Source organism: Gavia stellata, chromosome Z, assembly GCF_030936135.1.
Source record: "Gavia stellata isolate bGavSte3 chromosome Z, bGavSte3.hap2, whole genome shotgun sequence".
NCBI classification, from domain to species: domain Eukaryota; kingdom Metazoa; phylum Chordata; class Aves; order Gaviiformes; family Gaviidae; genus Gavia; species Gavia stellata.
Genome location: NC_082637.1, coordinates 65811992 through 65838917, shown reverse-complemented (window position 1 = coordinate 65838917; position 26926 = coordinate 65811992). Strand labels below are relative to the sequence as shown.

The 26926-nt window shown below is 36.3% G+C and overlaps 1 protein-coding gene across 7 annotated transcripts in view; it reads right to left on the bottom strand.

Moving 5' to 3' along the window:
- APC (APC regulator of WNT signaling pathway) overlaps window positions 1-26926 on the bottom strand; it is a 63296-nt gene that overhangs the window by 8737 nt on the left and 27633 nt on the right. Inside the window, exons 5-13 of one of the 7 annotated variants that reach the window (XM_059834104.1) lie at window positions 25847-25960; window positions 20873-20956; window positions 13665-13769; window positions 10010-10108; window positions 7001-7379; window positions 5657-5800; window positions 4690-4835; window positions 3183-3260; window positions 458-574 (exon numbers count right to left, since the gene is read on the bottom strand). In XM_059834104.1, the coding sequence (XP_059690087.1) occupies window positions 458-574; window positions 3183-3260; window positions 4690-4835; window positions 5657-5800; window positions 7001-7379; window positions 10010-10108; window positions 13665-13769; window positions 20873-20956; window positions 25847-25960 (1266 nt within the window). The remainder of the gene's footprint in view (window positions 1-457; window positions 575-3182; window positions 3261-4689; window positions 4836-5656; window positions 5801-7000; window positions 7380-10009; window positions 10109-13664; window positions 13770-20872; window positions 20957-25846; window positions 25961-26926) is intronic. The other 6 variants (XM_059834105.1, XM_059834108.1, XM_059834109.1 and 3 more) reach the window with 6 other exon arrangements.

Genomic DNA, 26926 nt, shown 5'->3' with positions numbered 1-26926 from the left:
ACCACAATACTTGTTAGCTTCCATAATGGTAAAAATGGCTTGAAGACAAACTGGCAGGGGAATCTGGGATGGAATATTATACTGTCTGGATACCAAAAATATATCTAGAAAATTACAGAAGTGGTAGTTACCTATTCATTAACTCAAAAGAGGTTTTATTAAATTGGAAAATTATAAAAAAGGCTATTGCAACAGCATAGCTCATGAAACTGAAGAGTAAAAGCTGTCAACCCTCATAAATAAAATTACAGAAATACTACTAGTTTTCAGATGTCATTGCTACATTGAGGCCTGCTGCCATGTTGAATCAAAGCAATGCTCTTCTTCAAAGCAAGTTACCTAAAACACCCCAAATATATGACCAACTGCTTTTATCAAAGAGGGCAACAGTATTTGTGTTTTCTGTAAAATAAATGCAATCTGTCAAAAAATTATCTCAATCATTTATACAGGATACCTTCTTAACTTCTAAAGCACATTCCATCAATGCTTTCACACTTCCAACTTCTCTTAGAGTCTTTTTACTGTTTACATCTGCTCGCCAGGACAAGTTCCTCAACACGCTTGCAATGACCTGCAAAACGCGAAAGAAAAATAATGTATCTCATTATAGCTACTTCTTCAGCAGGTTATCAGATTTTCCTCCTGGATTTCTGGAATGCTATGGATTAATTAACAGTGGTCATGTTCAGCTACTGAACTAGCCCTTTGCTAAAATCTGCTTTTTGTTGTGTTGCCTGCTAGACTGTTCTAACATTTCAGTATGAAGTTCGATCAAAGATACTGGCTTTTGAGTGCGGGTACCTAAAACAAAGATTAGAAATCAGATTCCCTGCTTTCCACACTGGTTGAAAAATTGGTCCAAAAATTCAGATTTGTGCTCTACCTTGATGTCTGCACTAGACTAACGTAATCTCGGGAGAGATTTATATCATCTTTTTCTCAGCTTCTCTGCTTGTAAAATAGAACAATAACACCTGCCTGTCTCTCAAATGGTTTGATTACTTTTGATTAACGTTTATAAAGCTCTCTAAAGTCTTTTAAAAATACACTGTGTCTTTTACAATCAGAATAGTTATCTATAGAAGATGAGTAGCCATTCAGCCTATGTCCTTGTCCTTGGCAGCAGTTAGACTGAGACTATCACTATAGTGGACAGTCATTACATATTAAACTCAATCCATTTACAGGCCGCAGTAAGCATGTATATCACTTATCACTTATGAAAGATACCTGATTGAAAACTTTTACCTATGGATGTTCTCATTGTCACAGAGTGCATAAACTTGTTAGATTATGTGATGAATACTGCCCCCTGCTCACACCCACAAGGGAGCACATGAGGCAGTGGCAGATTGGAGAGTCAGTAATACCCTGCCCTGGCTGCTCCCAGGCCCACCACGGCCCACCATCAGTCTGTCAGAGGTCCATCTCAACATGCCCAGAGGAGTGCAGGGGCCCAAAGGCAGGCGAGAACCCAAACTAAGGGCTCAGAGGATGGGGCACCCTGTCCAGGCTCTTCCAGGGCTCTCCCAGGGACCCTCAGCCTCATGGCCCAGGTGTGACACCCATTCAGCGAAGTCAATGGCAACAGCTCTCTGCACCTTGTGGACTGAGACAGGTCAGTCCAGAAGTCCTGGCCTAGGAATGTGGGACACTTTATGGGATCGTAGAAGACTTATTGTGGGATGTGAGAATCCAAAGGTTCCAAAGGCAGGAAAAAGGATGGATCTAGGTGATTCGGGGAAGTACAAGAGTGGGAAAACATAGGGATAAGGAGACAGAAGGGCGTAGTTGCATCTGAACAGTCAGCTGGGTGATATGCTTGTCTGGCCATGCCCTTTGGCTGATGAGCACAGAGTGTTCCATATTATTATTAAATTCCATTTCTAACTTTTCCCGAGTGAGGGAATTCCTGCTCTGTGTGTGCGTGTGTATGGGAGTCTATGTGCCAGGGCCGGAGAGCCTATGTGTCCGTGACTTCCTTTTCAAGAACACTAAATATACTTAATATCTGCCCTAATACCAAATCAGAGAGTTTACCCAATAACCTCTATTGTAATTCTAATTATTTTCTCCGTTGTAACTAGCTAGCTCCTCCTCTAGTGAACAGTGTTTTAAGAGATAAAAGTCAATTTTACTTAAAATTGTTCTTTTATCTGATGATTCACTCAAACTGCAAGGAAAACAGGGTTTTCCTTTCCAAAAGCTGTTCCAGTTTGTTTACAGTATCTACTCATTAAAATGGATTATAATTTAGTATTTAATAATTTTAAACAAGTTCCATACCAATGAAGAACAGTTCTGCACTCTCATCTCTCAGGATCACCCTAAACACTTCCTAAAGACTTTATTTTCAGGCTGTTTTCTTTACATAACAGGAGCCATTGGGAGAGATACTCAGGTGTCACACCGAACACTTCGCTCATACTTAGAAAGCTTCTTTGGGAGGTGCTGGTGTTAAGAGTAGTTATGTATGTACTAAGAGAATAACCTTGTTAAGTCAAATGCAGATTCTCCTTCGAAATACAGCTTCCTCTGCTATTATTCCCCTATTATTTACTTGCTGCAACTGAAGGAAGAGCCACAGTACTGTATTAACCCTCCTGGTAATCCCACTCCATTAGCACCATCACTAGTAAACTAAATTAGAGAATCTAAGATTGCTCAAATTTACCTTTAAAACTGGACTTCCACTAACAGATCAGGGTCATAAAATTGAGTTTTATAGCCCATATGTTATATGTGCTTTGGTAAAAAAACATAATGTGACTCACAGTTAAGCATTTTTATAAGAAAAAAGTTGTACTTCATAATTCATGGAATGAGTACACGTACAAACTTTTCATCAAAGTTAAGGCAGACAAGACAACATAAGAACAACAATTACATTAAAAAAAATAAATCAGCCTGGGATGAATGAAGCATATTTCAAAGAAAGAGCCTAATTTAAAAAAGAGAAGGCTGTCTCTGGACAGCACACTAGAAACTTCATGAAGATGACAGAATTCAAGTATAAAAATAACTGGTGGTGAGGCCAAATGTGTAGAAGGAAGGTAAGTATTAGGAAAGGAGAGCAGAAATACAGTATTTTAATACAGTACAATGCAATGAAATTCATGGGATGCAAAGTGATGGAAATGTCCAAGCTAAAGAAATATTTCATCTCAAAAGGACGTTACCTGCTGTAAGTCTTCACTTTCAGATTTCAGTTGGGCTACAAGAGCTCTCATGCAGCCCTTCATAGAACATAAGGTAGCCTGTTAGGATTCAGAAGAAAAAAGAAAATTAATAGTTTTAAGTGACAGGTTAGGTGGCTTGCTTCTGCACAATGTTGTGATATTTTAAGCTAATCATGGTTCAATAAAAGCTTAGTAAAATATGTTGCCAACAATAAGCGTTTGGTTTAAAACTACTAAAAAGTTAAGTATAACTATCAGATTCTATTCTGGACAATAGCTATGGGGTAAAATTGCGCTAAATTTTGTATTTTTCACATTACTACATTAGAAGCCTTCTTTACTATGCCCCGGACAAAAATGACCTGTGACCTGGCAGCACGTTGTTACCTGCTGTCTACTGAGTCTCACAATCATATTTTTTTCTTTCAAATAAACATAGTATGAAAAATATAAGTATTTAAAACTGACAAATATAATGATGTTTCTGACATTTGAAGAACAACTTTTTAAGAATACAATAGCAATTGTAAAATGGTAAGGCTTACATTGGAAATTGTTGGTGACAAAGCACCATTAAAAATTATTCAAAACCAAAGTATGTATTAGAACTGTACTACTTGTCAGCTGGAGAGCATGTATATTTACATAGCTGAGTAGTTTAGTATATGCTATAAACCCAATATCTGCAGCCCTGTAGTGGTTGGTTACTGATCGGATGATGTAAATAGCCAATATTTTGTGAAGCAATTAATTTGCGGCAAGGATTTATGCTTTACTCTTGTCTTAAAACTTGGGACAAAAAGCGAGATATATATGAAGCCTGTTATTTCCATTCAGTCCTAAAATGTCTTCCTCTAGAGCAGAAAGATAAAAGTCTTCTCAATATGAGGTTATTTTAAGATCCATAGCTTAGCAAACTCTGGGGCAATAAGTTATTGAAACTTTCTATCTTTTGAAAGCAAGGTCCTTGTCAAAAATTAGGGAACCTATTTTCTCTTATAATAATTTGAAGTAGTGCCCATTATGAGCCAGCTATGCTCCAAGTATTTAAAAGCAAGCTCCATCCTGAAGAGGTTTGCAAAATTTCAGACAGTAATAGTTTTGTTAAATAACTTGACAACTTTACAACATTCGACTCAATTTTTAGTTCAACATCCTCAGAAAAATCAGTCACTATCCGTAATCGTTGGTCCATAATCATTATGTGCTATACTAATCTAATGCTCACAAAAAAATTAAGCCAATGGATAAAATCCTTACTTTCAGTGATAAATTGAAAGTAATTTAATTTAATAGGAGAGTTGATACTATACTTGCATGATACAACGTTCAGTTTGTGGTGCTCTCTGTCAGGAAGAGGATGGAATGACAGAAGTATTTTGAACTGTCTTGAGCTCAAACTCAATATCCTATCCTATCCTGGAGATTTTCATCACCTGTCTTGAGAACTACAATTCAAACATAGCTATGAACTGAAATTACTGTATGTTTAAAATGGTACTCTTACCTTGTTTGCCACATCTCCAAAAGTCAAGTTTGTCAGAGCCATTCCAGCATATCTCCTTAAGGTAACGCTGTAGTGATCATTTGTAAGTCCATACATCTCACAATCCACTTGCAACAGTTCAGCAATGGCCTGCAAACCTCCTTTAAAAACAAATAAGAAAATAAATAATATCTATACTCTTAATATCACGAGTACAGTACATATATACCAAGGAGCAAATTGCATTTATATGTATGGCACAAATCTCAAAACATCTGAAAACCAGAAGGCTCAGAAAAGTAAATAAATTGTTAATTACTGACTCTGGATCTTGAATCCTGTACTTAGTAGCAGCTGAAAGGTATGATAGCATGACATTGAGATTTCAGGGGAAACTGGGAACAGGAGGAATTATGAGGAAGTAAGAAGCACACTCATCTTTTAATTCCACCCAGCCAAAATCATGCTTGACTGATGAACTCACACCTGTTACATAAAAGACTATTTAGTAAATCTGAAAATTACTGATTTAATTATTATCACTGAATGTTATTTTCTGAGAAAAATACACAGAATATTTTCATCGATAATGAAAAGTGGCAAATTAAGGAAAAACTGCACGCATATAATGTACTGAGCATGGGCTAAAAAAAATTCAGGCTGTTAAACAGGAACCAACTCATGACAAAAAAACCCACAACAAACAACCAACCAAAAAACCTCCACCCAGAAAGTAGTCTCCATTTTAAGTCCAATACTTCTAAAATTGCAAATATTTCCATAATAATACTACTCTCCCAAAATTCACAATTCATGCCGGAAAAAAAAGAGTAACTGACATAATGTATCCACTGGGAAATGGTCTGCTTAATTTAAACTGCATTCATCACTTAGAGGGCAACAACTGACACAAATGAACTGATGATTTGTTTAAACTAGTAGTGAAAAAAGCCATATATCCAGTGAGGTACACAAGGAGCGTCAGCGTTTCCAGCAAGCTTCTCAAAGGACGTCAGAGAAATACATTTGTTCTTACCAAGCTCATTCATTGCATGCCTGTGTTCTTCATCAAATGAAAGTTTCATCAAAACACACACTGCAGGACAGATCTGATGATCCACTGGAGCAGGCACTGATCCAGAAATAGGTAACAATTAGTATTTCCTAGGTGATTTTGTCTAGATCATAAGTTTTCCAAAGCAAATCTAATCTTAAGATAAATCAGTTGTAGTTTTGTTCAGGATTTGTATCTTCCCAGTAATTCATAAACAGACAATTAGTTAAGAATGTTACTAACAATGTGTCTACTAGAAATATATTTGATGCTGAAAAAGAAATTAGGGAGAATCCTGAATATATTAAATAAGAAATACGACTTCCAGTACAAAAAAATTATCTTATTACTTGTAAAAATTAATAATCTTAGTGAACAAATCAATAAGGTTAAATATTCTGGTGGCATTAAATAATACGGCACCTAACGTGAAGCTGTTTCTTTGGGTGTTACGTCCTTATGAATGGTTAATTAAACCCTTTGTTTCATAACCGAGAGGTTTTTAAGTTCTTAAGTTTGTGAGCTAGATTCTGGCTAATGCACAAATGGTATTGGTACATCTTGTTCAGAGCCCCACTCCTGCTAAATGGTTCCTGCGGTAAACTCCAACACCCATGACACAACCCACTGATTTCAGCAGTACTTCTGTCATAGATATCTACAACCTGTATTTACAAAAAAACCTCAATTCGGAAAAGGAGCTAAGAAATCCAGAAGGTTAAATCTTTTTTCTAACTGTTCCCTGAGAAAAATCCTATTCACTTACATTGTCACTTCTCCCGTTTTTTAATACTAAAATACTTCTTGCATACAACATTATAAATAACAGTTCGTATTATATTGAATAGATTGAGATTATTTAATTTGTGCTCTCTGTCCCTCTCCTAAAGAAAAAGTGTTATCTCCTGAATACATCTGCATGAAAAGCAATTTGGGATTATTTATTTAGATATCTTTCATTATCCATTACAACGTAAAACAGAATGAGTACATATTCAGTATTAACTCACAGATTATAAATATGGAACACTAGTGTTATTATCTGGAAAGCACACCAAGGTCTATGATTTAAATAACAAGTTTATAAATAGGGTATCATATCTGTAATAGATACCATTTCCTAACACTACCTCAACTTTAAAAAAAAGACATATACACACACATATGTAAGAAAACTCACATACATTCAAGAAGAAGTCAGATTAAAGTTGTACTTTCTGTAAATTCACTGTTTTCAATATATCCTTGAAACATTTTTATCCCGCTTGCAGAACCTACTTGGGTTTTTGTCTTGGTCCATGCCTTGTTCATGTGCTTCCTGCCATTCCCAACACGTTTCACAGTAAGCACGGATCTGCTCCAAAAGATGGAGCACACGGATTTCCCGTCTGCCTCGCTTATCATCAGGCTGGGAGTGAATGATGTTATGCAGTGCTGCACTGGCTCTGGCACGGGCCTCTTTACTACCACGAGAGTTTCCTAACAAGACAGAGTCTTTATCGTTGCCATGTAAAAGCTGGATGAGGAGAGGAAGACATCCAGACTGACGCATGGCTATGCAGCTGTCCTGGGAGCTTGACATTGCTAGCAATGTTCTTGACATGTCATCTTTATCATGAGTACCAAGCATTGATAATAATGAATACACCATTTCCACCTGCAGGTCAAATGATTTTAAAAATACAGTTACATTTAAAAAATACACATTAAATTAAATTAAAATTAAATTTGAGTGATACACAAGAGCAAAAAAACCTTATTTAATGGCGCAAAAATTTGAGCTATTTAGAAATAATTAAGTACTATTACTACTTCAGCATTCATAATCTTAATAAATTTCACTTAATGGATAAATGGCTAGAAGTGGGTGGTAGCTGTATGTAGTTGTATTAATCTAAAAGACCAATGGCAAAAACTTCTACATTTCCATTGTACAAAAAGATTAAACAAACATACTAATGAAAGTGTTTCAGTTTGAGAAATCTAAAATGGATTGAAAATTAATTCTGCCTCAAAAAATACAGTCTGTATGAATCACACATTCATGTAAAGATGGTATTCAGTGAAAAACTGTTATGTGGCATTAAATACAATTATTCTAGACAAAGGGTAAGAATGATTACATGAATTTTTAATTTACATTGTGCTAAAAACCCCTGACACCCATGTATTTTAAAGTTTTTCTTTACAGCTATTTCAAATTAACTAATCATCTTTTGTTATGACGACTGACTTGCATATGGACCAGATTATTTACAGCAAATGCAAAACCAAATAGTTAAATTAACACTTTTTCAAGTTTACAGGAGCAAAACCCGTAAAGCAAACAAACGCTCATCTAATATATGTAGCATACCGAGCATTTGTCAAATTAAATCAAGCCATGAAAACCCAGCATTACGTATTTAACTTGGAGTGACCAAATTTCTCATAAAAAATAGCAATTGTTGAAGGAATCCCTTGGCTGTCGTGTAACACAGTGGTCAATGCACTATTTGGTTTGTCTTTCCCATTCTGTTTTCTTCAATAATAGCTTTAGATCAAGAAATATGGATCTTCTAGCGAACTTTTAGTAGAATAACAGGATGTAAAGGATGATTTCAGATACTGTCTAGGAACTCCAAACTCCTAAAGCCAAGATAAACAGGAATATTCAAAGCATAAAGAAGCTATCAAAGGAAATTGTGAAGTGGCAGCATGTGTGTTTCTTTAGAATACACCAATTAAGAAAGAAATGAGACTTTGGACTGTTAAACAAAGTTTTCTACTAATAACTAGATATTTACACTGGTTATCAGACCAATGAATGATTTTACTTGGTTTCTTCAGAGACAATTCTAGTGTGCCTGCAGATGAGGACAAATACTGAGTTATCAAAAAACTGGATAGCAGTGGGTAGACCAAGCAGCAAGTCCGTTAACATGTACTTCTCTAAATACTATAGAATTGCTGAAGCAATGGAAATCTTAGAATCTGTGAAACTGTATGATCACATGCAAAATCTATTGAAATAGTCTTCAAGACAATTTTACGACAGCCTAGCATGCCAGTTTGGAAATACCATCTTCTTGGTCTGGGAAAAATCAAATATAGTATTAAAATAAACCACTTGGGTTCTTAAAGGAGAGTGAATTTAATCTGCTTTATACATGCCTCTTGACAGATATTTCAAGTGGCAGCTTTAATCCAGTGTTATTTAGATTTGGAAGGTAAAGTTTTTGTCAGAGAATAAAGCTGAAGACGACACCAAAATCCAGTTTCCAGGTTGTGGTAAATACAGTATAGGAAAAACTAAGAAAATATTTGTCTGTCTGTTTCTCTCTGTATACACACACTGCCCACAGGCACATCTCTTTCTGCATCTGTAAATGCATTCCTCTATTTAGAATCTCTACCACCTTCCCATCTTCTCATGCATTAACGTTAAGTTCTTCCTACCCCACAGCACACTCAGTTCAACCTATTTCTTTGCCTGTATCCTTCCGCACTCAGACCCTTTCCCTACCTTCAGGCCTCTCTCGTTGTCTGCAGCTTTTGGGAGTTCTACAATTTGCAATGAACACTTGCAGACAGACAGACTAGCTGATGTCACCTCCACTTGGTATATGCATACAGTGCAGGACCAAAATTACAACATGGTAACGATGTTTTAAGGCCCAAAGTAATTAATACTATGTCAAGCTAACAGGCCCTGCTTTCCAGAAGACCGTGCTCAGCACACCTGTAGTATCTATATTGCTGCTGATTCCAGAGGCTGTATAAACTCCAGTGGTTCATTAACTCAATTTTGTGTTACAGATTTGACCTTTTCTTCCCCTCACTTTTCATGCTGCACATATACTTTGAGCACAGTCTTTTGTGAACAGGTATTTTATCACTGTGAAGGGCTTACATAATTTTTTTTTTGGTCCCTTTAATTTCTTAGCAATTGTATCTGTTTTGTGGATTTGGACTCTGGAAAAGTATTCGAAGAACTGCTCTTAAAAGGGTTAGTTTTCATCATGGATTATAAATCAACATCACAAGCTTTTTAGATATTTTAGTAATTTCTAGCAATCATTTTTTCCTTACTGTAACAACTCTTAACTGATCATCAACAAATATAAAAAAGGATTTCTGTGCATATGTTTTAAAAGTTGAAAAAATATTCTAGAATTTTAACTCCATAAAATTACTGCGTGTGGATAGATCATTCAGCTAACATTAGTACTACTGGTAGAAACAATGAGGTTATTGTATTAGTAAAAATGTAGCATTAGCGACCTGTGGTTTGTAATCTTCGGTTACCTTGGTACCCAGATGACTTGTCAGTCTGCGAGGAACAGCATAATTATTACTAGAGCTTATAACACTGGCTGTCTCGTGATCCATTCGAGCAGCAGAACCCTACAAATTTAAACAACAATTCAGTATAAACCAATGTCTGAGTGAAAAAACAACTATCGCATAACTCAGTTTCAGCACTGGATCATGAAATCATATTGATAGTAATGAACTGTCAACTTACTTTTGTTAAGTTAGGTCCCCTCTGCCCTGACACAACTCAGAGGTCACTGTTAAACTGGGTTTTATTAATCACTTTTCCTGAAATTAAGTCTCAATAGAGTTGTATTTTCAATTGAACTATTTTATAATTACTATTTTCACCAAGAAGGAGAAGTGGACTTTGCATCAAACAATTATAATTTTTACAGAGAAAAAGAACCAGCCTCAACTTTTATGTCAGATTATGTAGTGCATAGGAGTAAGTCTGTACTTCCTCAGAACGCAATTATGTATGCAAGAACTGACAAGTAAAAAAGAGATTCATCCAGGTAAGGAGTAACCCTCTTTGAATTTGACCACATCAAAAGCAAATTCTGAGGGGATGAATCTATTTAATTTTTTAATGAAAAGCTATAAAATAATGCTGACACTATTTGCTGTAATTTTCCTACAAATTATCGTAAATAGCATGCTCCTGCCTGTTACTAACATCTCTGTCCTCTTTTAATCCATTTTGTGTATTTACATTTTTCCTTTTTTTACCATCTTTTATCCATGCACTCTTTGCCTTTTTTCCCCCTTTGTTGTTGCTTTCTTTCTACTTCTCTGCTTCCTATCTGTGAAGTTTCCCTTACTATGTCCCTCCCTTCCTGTTCACTTTGGGGACCTTAAAAACACATTTGAAGAGTGAACACTTTTAGTAGCAGAACACTGTTTTACTGAGGTAGTCACCAGTCTTTTGTTGATCCTCTACAAAATTTCATGAACAGATTTTAGCTTATTAGCTTGAAAATGCTGTTTTGCAAATAAGCTACCTGGATCAATGAGTATAATTTTTTTTCAATAAAAGTATATAACACACTGAAAAAAACTGTATGAAAGACACTTAGAAATTATTTCTATGTCTTTTCTAGGTGCACCATAAAAAAAGAAGGCTATTAGTCTCCGAGTATTTGCTGTTCATACAGTTCAGAATCTTAAATTTGAAGTTGGAAGTGACTATTAGTAAAATGTAGGAATAACTTCATGTCGTGTTTGTCTAGACAGAAAAAAATTTTAGTTATACTGCAATGTTTAAACACACATTATTACACTCACTTCACTCTCCCATTTGAATCCAGAACATTTCATGCATGTTCCAGAGTAAGTATTATGCTAAAAGAGTATAACTAGAATGATTTAAATCCACACATTTCATTCTAATATCTATTTCCTATGTAAACAAGCCCGTATTTTCTCTGTTGAGTATAGGAAAAATTAAAAATCTTAAAGCTTAGAATGAAAATTTTTTTTCAGTATGAACATTTTATCCAACAAGGTATAAAAGACTTAAGTTTGGAACACTACCTATTAAAATTCACCATGGTGTAGACAGAAGTAGCATAAGTTTTCCTATCGTTTCCCCAAAACTGAATCAACTATTTCCGTCAGAGCCATCATATGACCTTGCTACTTTGAGGATGCCAGGATGCCCAAGTGAAGTGTAAATATGTTTCTTACTGGCTCCTAAAGACTGACGTGAAAGAACCACTGTAAGGTGCGCAGCCATTCATCTGAGAAAACGGGAAATGACAAGGAGATGCTCCGTGCACCCTTCTTGTGTAGAACCTTCTCTTTCAAAAATCTGTCTACTTCATCTGGTTTTCTCCTTTTATACTTTACTGTCTTCCACTCATTGTTTTACTATGCTTGCTATTTACTCTGTCAGTTAGGTAATTTTCCCTATTTTGTCACATATTTTCTTAACAAAATAAGACAATCTCATTGAGTAACTTTATAGAACTTGCAAAAAAAAGGTATGAAAAAAAATTTACTTCAGCAGCAGGATAGCAAGTGTAATGGAAAAGAGAAGACAGCTGAAAGGTGGTGCAGAAAAGGACATAACTGAATCCGGAAAAATCCTGGATTCAATTGGCAGTGTTTCAGTTAACACTGATTATACCACTACAAAACCAATTAGAACTAAATGATTTGGTTAAAACTTTTTTTGCACTCAATTTACTAGTGATTGCTCAAAGTATATTGAGCTGGTTTATCAGAAATAAATGTTATACCCAATCCATTCAACCTCCCTTCCTCAGTCTGGACTTGCACTGAAAGTAAATAATCCCCAGATGTCTCTTTTAACACAGATTCAGCGCCCTGGATCTATCCACCTCCAGGAGGAATGAATATGCTATGTTTTATACATTTGTATGAGGCGAAGTTCAAAATCACACGAATCCTCAACATAAGACCTCAAATGAAGTATGAATGAAATCTCCCACTTGCTTAAGTCTGCCAAGACGTGACAATCCCTCTTCCTTCCTTCACTGTAAAATATCTGTTGTCCAGAATGACTCCTGATTCATACACTGAAGATGGATGATACAGCCACAATGCATCAATTATTTAAATACATAACGCTTTTACCCCCAAAGGAGCACTGAACTATTTTTTTCCCAAACAATAAAGCTGTCATACGAATTAGAGTCAGAGCCTCAAGCAATTGCTCAGATATGGCTGATAGAACTTAATTCCGAATGGTGATCAAACATATTTCAAAAGCAAAATTATGGGCTGTACTTAATCTTTAATCAAGTGAAATATTATAGCCAAACCACAATTCTTCCTGATAAATCTTGTTGTACAGAAGGATTTAAATAATTCTACTTTCCTGGAGTAGCAAAAATATTTTGCATATCAATTCAACTATTAAATTTATAGTGTGAAGTTTTAAGAACCCAAATTACTAGTGGGAATGTCTCAGTTACAGTTGGAAATCACAAAGGGAATGATCATTAGCACATGGTAAATAAATCAAATTATTTTTAGCCAAAGAAAGAAGTCATAAATTTTGATAAATATTTGTTTTAAAAGACAAAGAATTTAATGTACCCTTCAAAATATTCCACTAATGTATTTCACTAATAAAAGGAACAGCAATGAAAGCTTATTTAGAAGCATTTCAATTACTCTTCAGCCCACTTCCAGGAGATTACCTCATTGACACTACTTTTTCAAAGCTTTATCTAAAACAGTATTAAGGAAACATTAATGATAAATCTGCCATTTGGTTCTCCTTTTTTAAAAAAATCACTGATATTTCAGTGATAATTTCTAAAGTGAAAATTTGAACAATTTTCCATAATTAAATAATACTTCTAATATTACAGTTCACCTACAATAAAATACATTTTCTGTAGTCATTCTTATCTCTGTCATAGCATTAGGCTCATTAATCATTTACACAAAAGGAAAGTGCTCCCTGCATTATCGAATATTTATACTTCATCTTATTAAAACATTTCCTGCCAATAAACACAAGAAATTTCTCACAAATAGATGGTAAGAAGAAAAACATGTATCTTTTTAAAATGAGCAGGCATACAAACACCATAAGGTATATACCAATACATAAGCATTGCACATCTCAAGTATTTAATTATGCTATCAACAAACAAAATAATCAATTTACCTGACCAGTACTGCTAGCTGCCATGCTGATTTCTGCTGCTCCTTGACCTTCATTCTGCCTCTCTGTATCATGGGAACCTGCATCATGCTTGCTTTGAGGTGCTCTCTGTTAATATAAGAGTTTATGAAATTACATACAGAAAATGAAGTACACTTTGCCATTCAAAGCTCTCTAAATCGTGAATGCATCAATGCTGCATCCTCAGAAAGCCACTGAACAGTACTTTGTATTTCATAACCCTTAGCCTCAATAATTAACAGCTGAGACTAAGTGTCTTCGAAAAACTGCAAGATGAAAGCGAAGCATGTCCTCTGAGGATTATAGCCCTGCAAGACAAAGGATTTGCTGTGAGACATAGAAACACCATTTTCCACCAGCTGTGCTCACATCGCTATCAGAAATGTAACAGAATTGGAGCAAACAACTGTCTTCTCTGCACTGTCATGTGATTTGTGCATTTACTGGAGACTACAGTTAGCATGGTTCAATTAAGCTTCATATTCAAAGACGAATAATTTCTGTGTGAATGGAAGGATATAGGATCCTTCTAAATTTTAAGGACAAACAATGCAGGAATAACCACTTCAATGCAAATAAAATTTATATAACCTGATAATGATCCACCTAATCATATTTTATTAAAATAAATTCAACTGACCTGGCAAGCTGGTACAGACATGTTTAGTTCCTTCAGGAGATGCAGTTCTCTATTCAACCACATGAAAATTAAACTGGTGTCCCTGCCACTGACAGGGATTATGAGATCAACACAAAAAACAGTCCTTTAAATACAGTTTCTTAATAAAGCAAATAGAATAACTGAGCAGTTATGAAGTGTGTGAAGTATCCAACATTATCCACTAATGTGTTTAAAATGTTTCAGATTTTCAGAAAGACATAAATAATCCTGCCCTTGGAAGTGGCCTGAAGTCTGACGCTGAAAAGGTATCACCGACCTCTGAAGCACGATTATTCTCGTAGTATTAGTTTTGATGCCAAATCTCATTTTTCAGACTCAGAGGCTACTACCTTAACAGACAACTCTTCTATCCCTCTCAATTAATTTAACTACAACTTGGTATATTAAATTCAGTTTCTATGCAGCTCCGCAGTGTTCTTGAGCAGTACTGCCTATGATAGCATAGTCTGCCTCATCTTGCTTTATGGAAATTTCTCTTTAACTTTTAGCAGAAACATACTTCTCTTCAATGTACATACCTCAAGTCTTCTTTAATTACCTGGTGATCAAACTCATACCGTATCACTGGCATACTAGCTCTATTTTGTTCCTATAAAGACATTAGAGTCTTAAACCCAGAAAATATTTAATGTTGAACGGAATTTCAGAAACCAGTAACTAACTAAATACATGTAAAGTGATAATTCAGGGATAAACTTAAAAAATGAAACCTATGCGGTTTAACTACAGGAATAAGATATGTCAAAGAACACAGTAGTATTAGACAAAGTAGTAACATGAGAAAACTGAAAACAATGATGGTAACATTATTCTTAACATTATTTGTTCAGTTACGGAAAATGAGTAACCCACAAAGCAAAACTCACAAAATATTTTAGGAGACACAGTGTTACTATTCTTTTAAATCTGACCTATAATTTTAAATTCACCATCTCTGTCACTGTGTATGAAATGACATTGTTATTGATGTTCATTCAATGACTAAAGAAATTTCGGTTCCCAATACAAGAGTGGGGCCCAGTCAAGGTCAGGCCTTGCTGTACTATGTACTGAATACAGTATAATGTATTATATGCTGAATCCCTGTCTCACAGTACTTTCAATCTTGAATAAAGTGTAATGATGAGTTTGACAAAAGTCTAGATCTAAGCCGCCAGCATAACTCAGGACAGAATTTTCCAGTCATTAGGTGACAGTAATTTTCAATCCCATGAAGCAAGTAGTATTCGACATACCTAGAGGTGAAAAGCTGAACTGTTCATTAGCCAGGCTCTAACCCACTGGGTCACCTGAGGGGGAGTAATGCTATTCTTCCAAGAACACTCCTGGATTTGGGGCAGTTTTTTTGGGGTGGTGATGATAATGTATCTGTTAAATAGTTCTGATGCATCTAGAGCACAACCACAGAGATAATTCATTTTCTGAAAAGTTTCTGCTCTCCTCAGCATTCTCTCTCCTTCTCCTGCCATTCCCACACATTTTGTTTGCCACATGCTATTTATGAAACATGTGGCTTCCTGTTCCCCCCTAGCGCCCTCAAAAACACACCATTACAAAAAGTAGTCAACGTAACACCCAAATTCTTTTATAAGGAATTTTTTAGCAGTTACTAGCAGGGCTTATCTAACTTTAAATGCAGCATCTACTCACAACATGCACAAACATGCACAGACATTACTGTCACGTAAGTCATCAGCTAGGCTTGTATGTTAAATCTGTAAGTTCACAGTGAAGAGTTTTTACCACTTCAGCTACTGAAGTAATTTGAAGTGAGAAGCTGTTCTCTTCATTCAGACTGGCCCAAAGGAGTTAACAATAAATACAGGCAGCAAATAGCAGGTATTTATTGAAAACTGATTGTTTATATAAATATATAATTATTATAGGTGTATTAATATACTTTATATAAACACAAACATACATTTATTATATATGCATATTATATAAAATATATAAATAATATGTATCCACACAAATATGGATGACTAAAATGTATTTTTAGATATATATATAGCATTACTGTAAATAAATTAGTATTCATCTGACAGACTGTGGATTAGTGGTTATAAACACAGCATAACCACTGCAAGTATGTGCCCTCTTCGCATTACCTTTTAACACTGAAGGTAGGACCTGTGGATGAAAATATATAAACTACCAACCACATCAGCAAAGAACCAGAGCACATAAAGAGCAGCAGACTCTGTAACCTCTACATGAGGTACAGAAGGTAGAGAATGGCACACAGGTCCCCTGGGCTAAACAGCACCACCTATTTTGAAGCATGATTTTTGAAAAGGCCTAAGCTGGGTTTACAGCCCTCTGCCATTTCTGAATTCTGGCATCACACTACAAAAGTCACTTTAACGGACTATGCTTGTCTGCTGTTGCAGCAAAATGGTGCAAGACTGTATGTGCCTATTACAGGAAGATAGAGCCACTCCCCTCCATCTTGTTTGCCACTATTTTCTAAGTGCTTCTGAAGTCAACAATCACTATCACTTGTCAATTATAAATTTACCTGTATTTACTAGTATTTCTGTGTATTGAAAACTACAGATACTATTATTTTCTAGAATCCAGAAAATGTTTATTTTGCCATTATTCCATACTAAACACAATATATATACACACGTATAAGTAAGAGGGTAAGACAAAGAACAATGCAACAAACAAAAATAAGAAGCCATAAGATTAAAACAATTTTGCTACAGTTCAGTCACAGAAAAAAGAAATTCTAGTGAGTCAGATCCTTGAGAGAACTCCTGTCCATCTCACTTTAAAGCCTGCTGCACATAATCTCTGTACAGAATAAATCCTCCACATTTTATCTACAGCAACATTGCCCAACGGAAATGCTTCACGTATTTCAAATGACAGATATTATGACAGAAAGAACTGTACCACTATAACAAACTGAAAACCCTGTATTAAACACATGCCAAGAATTTGCTTTTTTCTCTTACATAATTTCAGATTTGTACCTGACTGCCAAAAACTCTTTGGAGGGGTCTAAATCTACAGTGGACTTCAAACTTCTTATGAAAATCTTGCAAAATTTCTAACAGAAGTCTCAAGAAATTTAAAGGTATCATCACCTGCAGGTGAATTACTTCAACTTCTTCTAATAGCATTTACAACACTTAGTAATTTGCCAAACCTTAAAAATGTGCTAAAATGTGAGCCAAAATTTTCTCTGCTCATTGATTTCCAAAAGCTATTTTTATGGTGCAGTATTATATTTGGTCTTATTCTACAAGATATATTACACTTGGATTCTACAATGACTGGCATCACCACAGGGGCCAACTATATCAGTAGACAGTTACTGTATCTTTATAAAGATACTGTATCTTTATAAACAAAAGGAGCACATTCAATTTATCTATCACTATATCAGGCACAGTATAAAAATATAATAAATGCTTCACATTTATATTTTTCAGTTATATGGACTCTGCAGTTTGACTGCTACTACCTTCGTCCTTGCCACCAGGCAATTACAGAACTAGATCCAGCTGTTTTCCATAGGAAATGGCCATCCTTTGGAAATTATTAAAAAAACAATGAAGTATTAATAATGTGTAGCGACTGCCTCCTTTACTACCAGCACCCTGGTGACTCTGTCCTAAAACATGTAACTACACAACCAGCCATGCAGACACTTCATGGATAAGGCACACCACAACAAAATCTCGATATATTAGAATTTCCACACATTCAGCAGCCAAGTAATATGGTGAAAGGAATGAAGAAAAACTTCTTTAATTCTGTAGTTGCATCTCAATGCTGTTTGAGTCCTTGAGCTTAAATGAGTCCAAAATACAGTGTTTTTTTTTTACTGGAGTAAGAGGAGGGAGAAGGGCAAAAACCAGGACCACAGCCCTGCATTGCCGGAGAGCAGATTTCAACCTTTTCAGGTATCTGCTTGGAAGAATCCCATGGGATACACCCCTGAAGAGAAGAGGGTCGAAGATAGCTGGCTGATACTCAAGGATCACCTCCTCCAAGCTCAAGAAAGGTCCATCCCAACAAGTAGGAAACAAAGCACAGGAGGCTTGTATGGTTGAGCAAGAAGCTCCTAACTGAACCTGGGCATGAAAAGGAAGAGTACAAGAGGCAGAAGCGGGATCAGGTGACCAAGGAGTAAAGAGTTGCTGTCCAATTGTGCAGGGATGTGAGGGGCAACAAGGACGGACTCCACAAGTACCCAAACAGCAAAAGGAAAACTAGAGAAAATGTGGGTCTTCTGCTGAATGGGGAAGGGGACCTGATGACACAGGACACAGAAAAGGCCAAGGTACCCAATGCCTTCTTTCCCTCAGCCTTTACCAGTAAAACCACCCTTCAGGAATCCAGGCCCCTGAGACAAGAAAGAAAGTCTGGAGCAAGGAAGACTCACCCTTGGTGGGGAAGACCAGGTTAGGGAGAGCTTAAACAAAATGGACATACATAACTCCTAATGGACTCATGGGTTGTGCCCACAAGTGCTGAGGGAGAGGGATGATGTCATTGCGAGGCCACTCTTGAATGGTCATGGCAGCAGGGAGAGGTTCCTTAAGACTGGAGGAGAGCAAATGTCACTCCTATCTTCAAGAATAGAGAGAAGGAAAATCCAGGGAAGTACAGGCTGGTCAGCCTCACCTCAGTCCCTGGCGATTAAAGGTGATAGAGGAAATCCTCCTCCTGGAAAGCATTCCCAAACACGAAAGACAAGAAGGTGACTGGGAGCAGTCAGCAGGGTTTTACAAAGGGCAAGTCATGCTTGACTCTTCAACAATGAGATGACTAGCTTGGTGGGTGCGGGAAGAGCACCTGCTGTTATTTACATCCACATTAGTAAGCCTTCAAACACTGTCTCCCATAACATCAGCATAGACAAGCTAACAATGTATGGGTTAGATAAGTGGACAGTGACGTGGATTGAAAACTGGCGGAACAGCTGGGCACCGGAGGGTTGTGATCAGTAGCACGAAGTACAGTTGGAGACAAGTCACTAGTGATGTACCCCAGAGGTCAATAACAGGACCAGAACTGCTCAACATCTTCATTAATGACCTGGATGCTGGGACACAGTGCACCCTCACCAAGTATGCAGATGACAGCAAACTGGGAGGAGGGGCTGATACACCAGAGGGTCGTGCTGCCATCCAGAGGGACCTGCACAGGCTGGAGAAATGGGCTGACAGAAACCTCATGCAGTCCAACAAGGAGAAGTCCAAAGTCCTGCACCTGGGAGGAAACAACCCCAGGCACCAGCATGTGCTGGGGGCTGCTCAGCTGGAAAGCAGCTTGGCAGAAAAGGACCTGGGGGTCATGGTAGACACCAAATTAAACATGGGCCAGCAACGGACCGTTGTGGCAAAGAGTCTGACAGTATTCTGGGCTGCATTAAGAAGTGTTTTGCCAGCAGGCTGAGGGAGGTGATCCTTCCTCTACTTAGCACTGATGATGCTGTATCTGGAGAACTGTGTCCAGTTCCGGCCTCCCCAGTACAAGAAAGGTATGGGCTTACTGGAGCCCGTCCTGTGCAGGGCTACAAAAGGCACTTAAGGGTCTGGAACGTTTCTCATAAGCAGAGAGGCTGAGAGAGCTGTGACTATTCAGCCTGGAGAAGAGAAGGCTCAGAGGAGATCTCATCAATGTGTAGAAAAACCTGGATTGGCTAACATGTCAAAAGACCAGACAACTTCAATTATACACACTACTGTCCACCTCACTTACAAAACCAGATTTTCCCTGAAATCCTAGAATTACAAAACCGTTATTTTTCAAAATGGAAAAATATATTTCCCTTAGTAATACAAATGGTGCTCTGAGCTTTCACAGTAGTTCTTTTGGGGGAAGACAAACCATAAAATATTCAGGTGCAACATAAAATTTGTATTTAATTTACCAGTACAAGAAATGGACTTGACCTTATAGATGAATTGCCACTGTGAGAGCAGTTTTTGCTAATAGCAATTACTACTATGAATTTTGTAATTTACAGGAAACATTATCCTGTACTACTTAATATAGAACCCAATACTTAAACACTAAAAAAATGCCAGGCTTCTATAATGAAGTCTGACAGAAGCTGTATTCACCCTTTTTGTAATCTTAGCTCTCTCAAAAGATAAGAAAATCACGAAGGTGCTTATCAGAGATTCATTTTTAGAAATGCATGAACAACTGTCGGTTATACTTACTCGCTAAAACCAAGACTCAGCCTTTAAAATACGTTGCACTTTGGCATTTTTACTGAAATTTCAAATTAAACTTTCAATTGATAACATCATTAGTGATTAAAGTTCAATAGTAACACAAAGACTAATCCAAGTATTGCACCTTTGGTTCACTGGTAAGACAGCAAGTAACAGCCTACGTATATTGACCAGTTGATTAACTGTGACATTACTACCTGATGCAAATAATCCTGCCTACAACTTTATTAAAATAGTTGTTTGGTTTTTTAAGAAAAAGATACATACCATAATCAAAAGAAGGCAAGTAATCACTCACTAACCTCTGCTTCAGCTGCTTGTGATTGCAGGAGCTGTCGTATACGAAGAATGTCCTTCTCTATTTGTTGAATTCTCGCCACCCTCACCTGAAATGAATGTATTTTCATATTTGATTTTGTTCAAAAACTCCTTTTACTTACTGTATAGAACGACAATATAAAGAGTTCTTTTGCAAATACAGCTGAATGCAAAACAAAACTACTTCATTCATTTTCTAATTCATATGTTCTTCATAATAAAACACAGGAATGATTGCAAACATTCAAAACATAGCGAGTAGCTGGGTTTTTAACAAAACACGTACTCATTTGGATACAACAGGTCATCACACAGTACACATTCAGGTGTAGAAAAATGCTCCAGTTAACTTGCACAATTTTCCTGTTTCTGAAACTGACATTTTGTGCAGATCTTTAGCAGATTATTTGACTTCAAATGTTAGAAATCTACTTGCCTTGCAGAGATTTGAGAGAGATTCGTATTTGTAGAGTACCTTGAAGGTATGAAATCCTGAATGACTTCCATTATATTCAGTTACTATAATGATCTGGGAGTTTTGCTTATGCACAGCCTCTGAATATTTTTCTGCTCCTACAAATCTCAAAGAATTTATGGGCTAAGCACGAAGAAAACTACACACTGCTTCTTTGGTTTGTCTGGGATTTTATAGACATCTCTGAATCAGAGTTTTTTTACAGCCATATTGCTACTCATTTCCCACTGCAACCATTCTGCAGTTAGTAAAGGGAATGTTAAAAAACCCAAACATTACAGGATACGTATACTCCATACAAGTTGTATTGTGAAGCACAGGATGCATTATGATTCTGTGAAACAGTAAGTGTATAAAGTTATATATCCCTGTATGAGCTTGATAATTTAATAAATTGACATTATTTGACTTTAAAACTGGGCAGAAAATAATTAGCCCAATAGTATCAGGATGTGAACAGAACGCCGAACCGATTAAACAGGTTTTTTTTGTGATGGATAACTTAATAAAATGGACACATAGTTGAATGAAAAATCCTGATTCTTTCACCTGATTAACATTTAAAATGGTATACTAAAAAAAGGAAAGGCTTTGTGCATCTAGCAGACACTGCAAGGATCAGCATTATAACCAATCTTATTTAACATCTTTATAACCTGAAAATGGAAATAAGATGAACTTTTAGAAGGTGCTAATGACAAAAGATAGACATGGAATAGAAACACAGTGTTATCTAGAAATTTTAGAAATATAGAAGAAAATGTAATCACAAAGTAGAATGAATTCCTGGAACACGCATCATAAGCAGCTATGGGAATAGCATCATAAATGTCAACATTTAGTAGAGATACAAGGCTACAAACATTAAACTATAAATTTGATTTGCATTTGTAAAGTATCAGAAAAAATGCCAATAAAAATTTCAAAGCTGCACACACAGAAGCTTCAGCACATGAGGCAGATTAATTCACCGCCCCCTTTGCTCCTGGCTCAAGAAATTCTTAAGTATTAGAAAGATAATAAAAATATATTCCTAGAAATAACTTTGCATTGCTGAAGTAATGCATGACTGACAGAGTATGTCTCTCATTGTCTTTAAGAATGACTTGAATTTCCCATAAATTGAGTTTCTTTCTATGTAACCAGCAATTTATTCCATAAAGGGCATCAAAAGAATCTGAATATCTGTATAGACACACCGAAACATGGGGAAATATTTTTGTGCCAATGAAAAAAAATTAAATACTGCATGATTTGCCCAGCATCACTGACAGAGTCCTCAAAAGGGACAGGAATTCAATCCAACCTTCCCAATTTTAGTCCAGAGATTTAAACATCAGACCATTCTTCTTTCTGATAATTCATTATCTGTATTACAGGGAAATTGAGAGGTTGCATTAACCAGGAGCATATTTTGTACAAAACAGAACAAGCAGAAAAAAGAATACATTTCTTGCCACAAAGGCATACAACCTAACAGTAAACACGCAATACCAGAGGTACACAATCAAACAAGCACCAGGAATGGTTTTAACTTCAGAACCTATATAAGAAACATCACTTTTTATTCTTATTTATTCATAGTATTTTCCCATTCATTCTGTTGTATTTACTCATCACCTTTATTAACATAAAATTGGTGGATAAAGTAACTTAACAGCTCCAGTAAGACTTCTAAGAAAAAAAAATCCTTCATATTCACAGTTATAATAAAATAGTCACTTTCTAGAAAGTAAAAATAAGGAATATTTTGTTTTTAAAAGGTTGATTTTTAATCCCCCCCCCCCCCAAGTAAAATATACATAATAGACAAAAGTAGTAATGGATTGGTCTACATTTACAAACAAGACCATTGCATAACAGTACTGAAATCGGAGACTCCAGGATCCAAATTTTCTTGTATCTTTAGTGGTCTGCTGTTTTAGCAAACTTTTAAGGATCTTGGGATAAATTCTTATGAGAATGAGCATTTCTTGTGAGATTTTAAGTAACAATCAACCTAAAAAACACCAGAGATTCTTCTTGTTCTGGCATGAAGAAAAAATAAATTCTATGTGGACGTGATTTCAGTCTTGGAATAAGAATTTTTATATTTTACAGAAATTAAAGCTTGCTTCTACTTATTACTAAGTATATAGTCTACAATATTTGAATAGTCAAAATAAAACATGAATAAGTATGCTTTTTTGTTTTTTTCAAGTTAGAACTACCATGTGAAGTTATAAACTTCAGAGTATAGTACAAGTTACTGTAAATAATTAAACAAGCAAAAATAAATTGCTAACAGTCTTCTAATGCATCCTTCTTAATAACTGTTGGGCACATGCTTGTATACAATCTTCGTAAAAGGTAACATAAACAGGGAGTTGCTGTGAGCTAACTTGCTTCAGAAAGAGGAGGTTAAAGGAAACAAAGCCCAATCACGACAGATGAAAGAGAGAGAAGGCCATTATTTTAAGGTCCACAAGAAAGGGTGGCCAGTGAATCAATTACCTGAGCAACAGTAGGTTATCAGCGATCTCACAGAATAAATCTTTGGGACTCTTAATACAGAGACGTCTGCAATGCCAGCCTTTATATAGCTGAACCGTTCTCTCCCTTCAATCTACATTTTGTGTTGTATTGTGTCACAATTAGTTAGGGTGGAAAGAAAACGCAGAGCAGAAAGAAACTTGAAAAACTAGAAAGTTCACTATACTTGCCAAATATGAATGGTGCAGTTTGCACATTTAAACATCACAGTGAAATAATCCAGAACTTCAGAAGTTCTTTGGTGTACAAATACATAGTTTTGGCACCTGTCCTTGGTGAAATGAAATCAAGGGGAACTACCAGTCAAATTCACAAGAAGCACATGCAGAAGTAGTTACTTCCTATTTTATAATCTTTATATAATCACAATAGACACTGGAATTTCTGTCAGTATCTAAGTGTTATACATATATAGAGAGAATAAAACAGTTGTGATAAACCCATGAGCAAACATTAATTCAGAAAACCATAAAATATTTCAACATCATCTTGGTAGCATTTTTTCCTCGCACGAAATTAAAAAAGAACAAGCAGGGAAGAAGCTACTTTAGGGACAACTTCATTCGTTTCATAGTGATATAACTACAGTCAAATTGTTTCTCCGAAAAAATTAATTTATTCTCTGCATTTAGAAGTTCGCCAGCAGCCCACCCTACCTATTTTTCTTACTTCACCTTAATCCAGCTTAAACTTTTTAGCAGCAAAAGAACTTTCCCAGAAGTTCTGGTGTCAATGCCGTAACACTTTCCTCTGCAACAGGGCTAACCAGACACCCGCAGACAATCCTGAGTCTGCTCTGCCTTCACTCAGGACTGGCTGACACAAGCTGCACAGCTGAATTTGTGCAGGGCATCACCACTGCTGATAAACCTCGATAACACAGCCATATGGCTTCCAGATCAGAACCAATTATTATCGAAGCTGAATAAACTTGGGTCTAAGTACGTCTATATAGACAAATCCCTACACAGCCTTTATGTACATACCTGACAATTGCAGGTTATCTGTTTTGCTAAATACTTATAACTATATGATTTTTTTGCAAAGTCTTACTAAATTACTCACTTTAAAATTTAAAGCAGATTTTCTAATTACAAACAAAATTAATCAGAAATGTTTCTTATGTAGCAAAATTTTCTCTTGAGTACACCTGGCAAGAAAAATTGAGCCTAAAGAGACTATTTTTATTGAAAGGACCTATTTTTGTAACATCCACCATAAAAAAAACAGATTATCTTACCAAGCTGGTTATTTAGCAACTCTGGAAATAAATGCTAATAAATAATTCAAATTGTTGCTCTACTACTGTGGGGGAATAGTTTTTATAACCAGTGAGCAACCAGTTATTCCATTGACAGATTCCACACAATTACATTCTGAGTTATACTTCCAAATGTGTTACATGATTTGCATACAGAATTGTACATGTCCTCATCATGAATGCAAAACAATTCTTGGTGAGAGCAAACAACTTCCAGGTAAGTATGTGATTTACATTTTACCTGAATACCTTGTTTTCAAAGATTATTCCTTGATACACGGTTTCTGGTTAAGGAAGTTTAACAACAGTAGCTGGATTTTATTCTAAACTTAAAAGCACAAAAAAATCCAGCATGACAGATGCAAAATAAAGCAGTTGCAAATATATGTTTGTTTGAAGCTAAAATGGTAATAAATTATAAGCAAATAATCACACAAATATATTTTCTTTTGAAGAAATTGTCTACTTCTGTCTACTCACAAGTCTTCTTTTAAACAGGCAGAGGAGGGCACTTTTTGCAGAGTAGTTATTTCCTATGTTCTGATTCCTATTTTTATATTTGAAAGGCTAACTGAATGTTCTAAGGTATCCCTGTGTTTACACACACTTTAAAGATACAACTACTAAAAATCTAAACAAAATGCAGGAGAAGTTTTTCCATTGTTTCTAATAATGAAAGGCAAACTATACCTGTGCTCGCTTCTCCATGTCCTGACAAGTACCTAGTTGTTCTTCCATTGCAGCTCTGATTTGCCTTGCCTCATACTCCAGCTGCCTTCTGGTCATATCTGTTTGCAAGGAGAACTGAAATTGAAGTACAGAGAAGGCATTTTAGTAAGCTACGTTTACGTAAACTATGTATTTCTCTGAACAAAAGCAGAACAAATACATTTCCACACTAAACTTGATAAACAAAGCACAGTAACAGATTTAAATGGATGCATTATTAAAAACAAGAACATACAATGTCGTTCAATCAACAGACTACCTGCAAGTTTTGTCAAATGATTAAATATAACATATAAACATTGAGACAGTATCATTCATTACAAGCCTGGAACATCTGGCTACTAATGTATGTCAGCATACCAACAAAATTGTTATGCATGCCATCTGAATTAGTATTTTTAAAAATATTCAGAAGTATCAAACTACTGCACATAGTGATGGTATTCATACTACTGCTGTCCACCCTATTTTTAACTATTCTGTGAAAAAAGCACAAGTGTTCAATTCATGAACAACAACACAGGGAAGACATCCCAACTGACAGATTTTTTCAAGGCAGGAACAAAGCACTTCACGGGTTTTGGACAACTACTCAGCTTGCAAATAAATGAGCCTCCAAGAGCAGTCACACAGGATCACCAAGGTTGGAAAAGACCTATAAGATCATCAAGTCCAACCATCAACAAACACCACCATGCCCATTAAACTATGTCCTACAATGCCTCGTCCACATGTTCCTTGAACACCTCCAGGGATGGTAACTCCACCACTTCCCTGGGCAGCTTATTCCAGTCTCTCACCACTCTCTCAGGAAAGAAATTTTTCCTAAGATCCAGCCTAAACCTCCCCTGGTGCACCTTGAGGTCATTGCCTCTTGTCCTGTCACTAGTCACTTGGGAGAAGAGACCAACACCCACCTCTCTGCAACCCCCTTTCAGGTAGTTGTAGAGAGGTCTCCCCTCAGCCTCCTCTTCTCCAGGCTAAACAGGTCCAGTTCCCTCAGCCGCTCCTCATCAGACTTGTGCTCCAGAGCCCTCACCA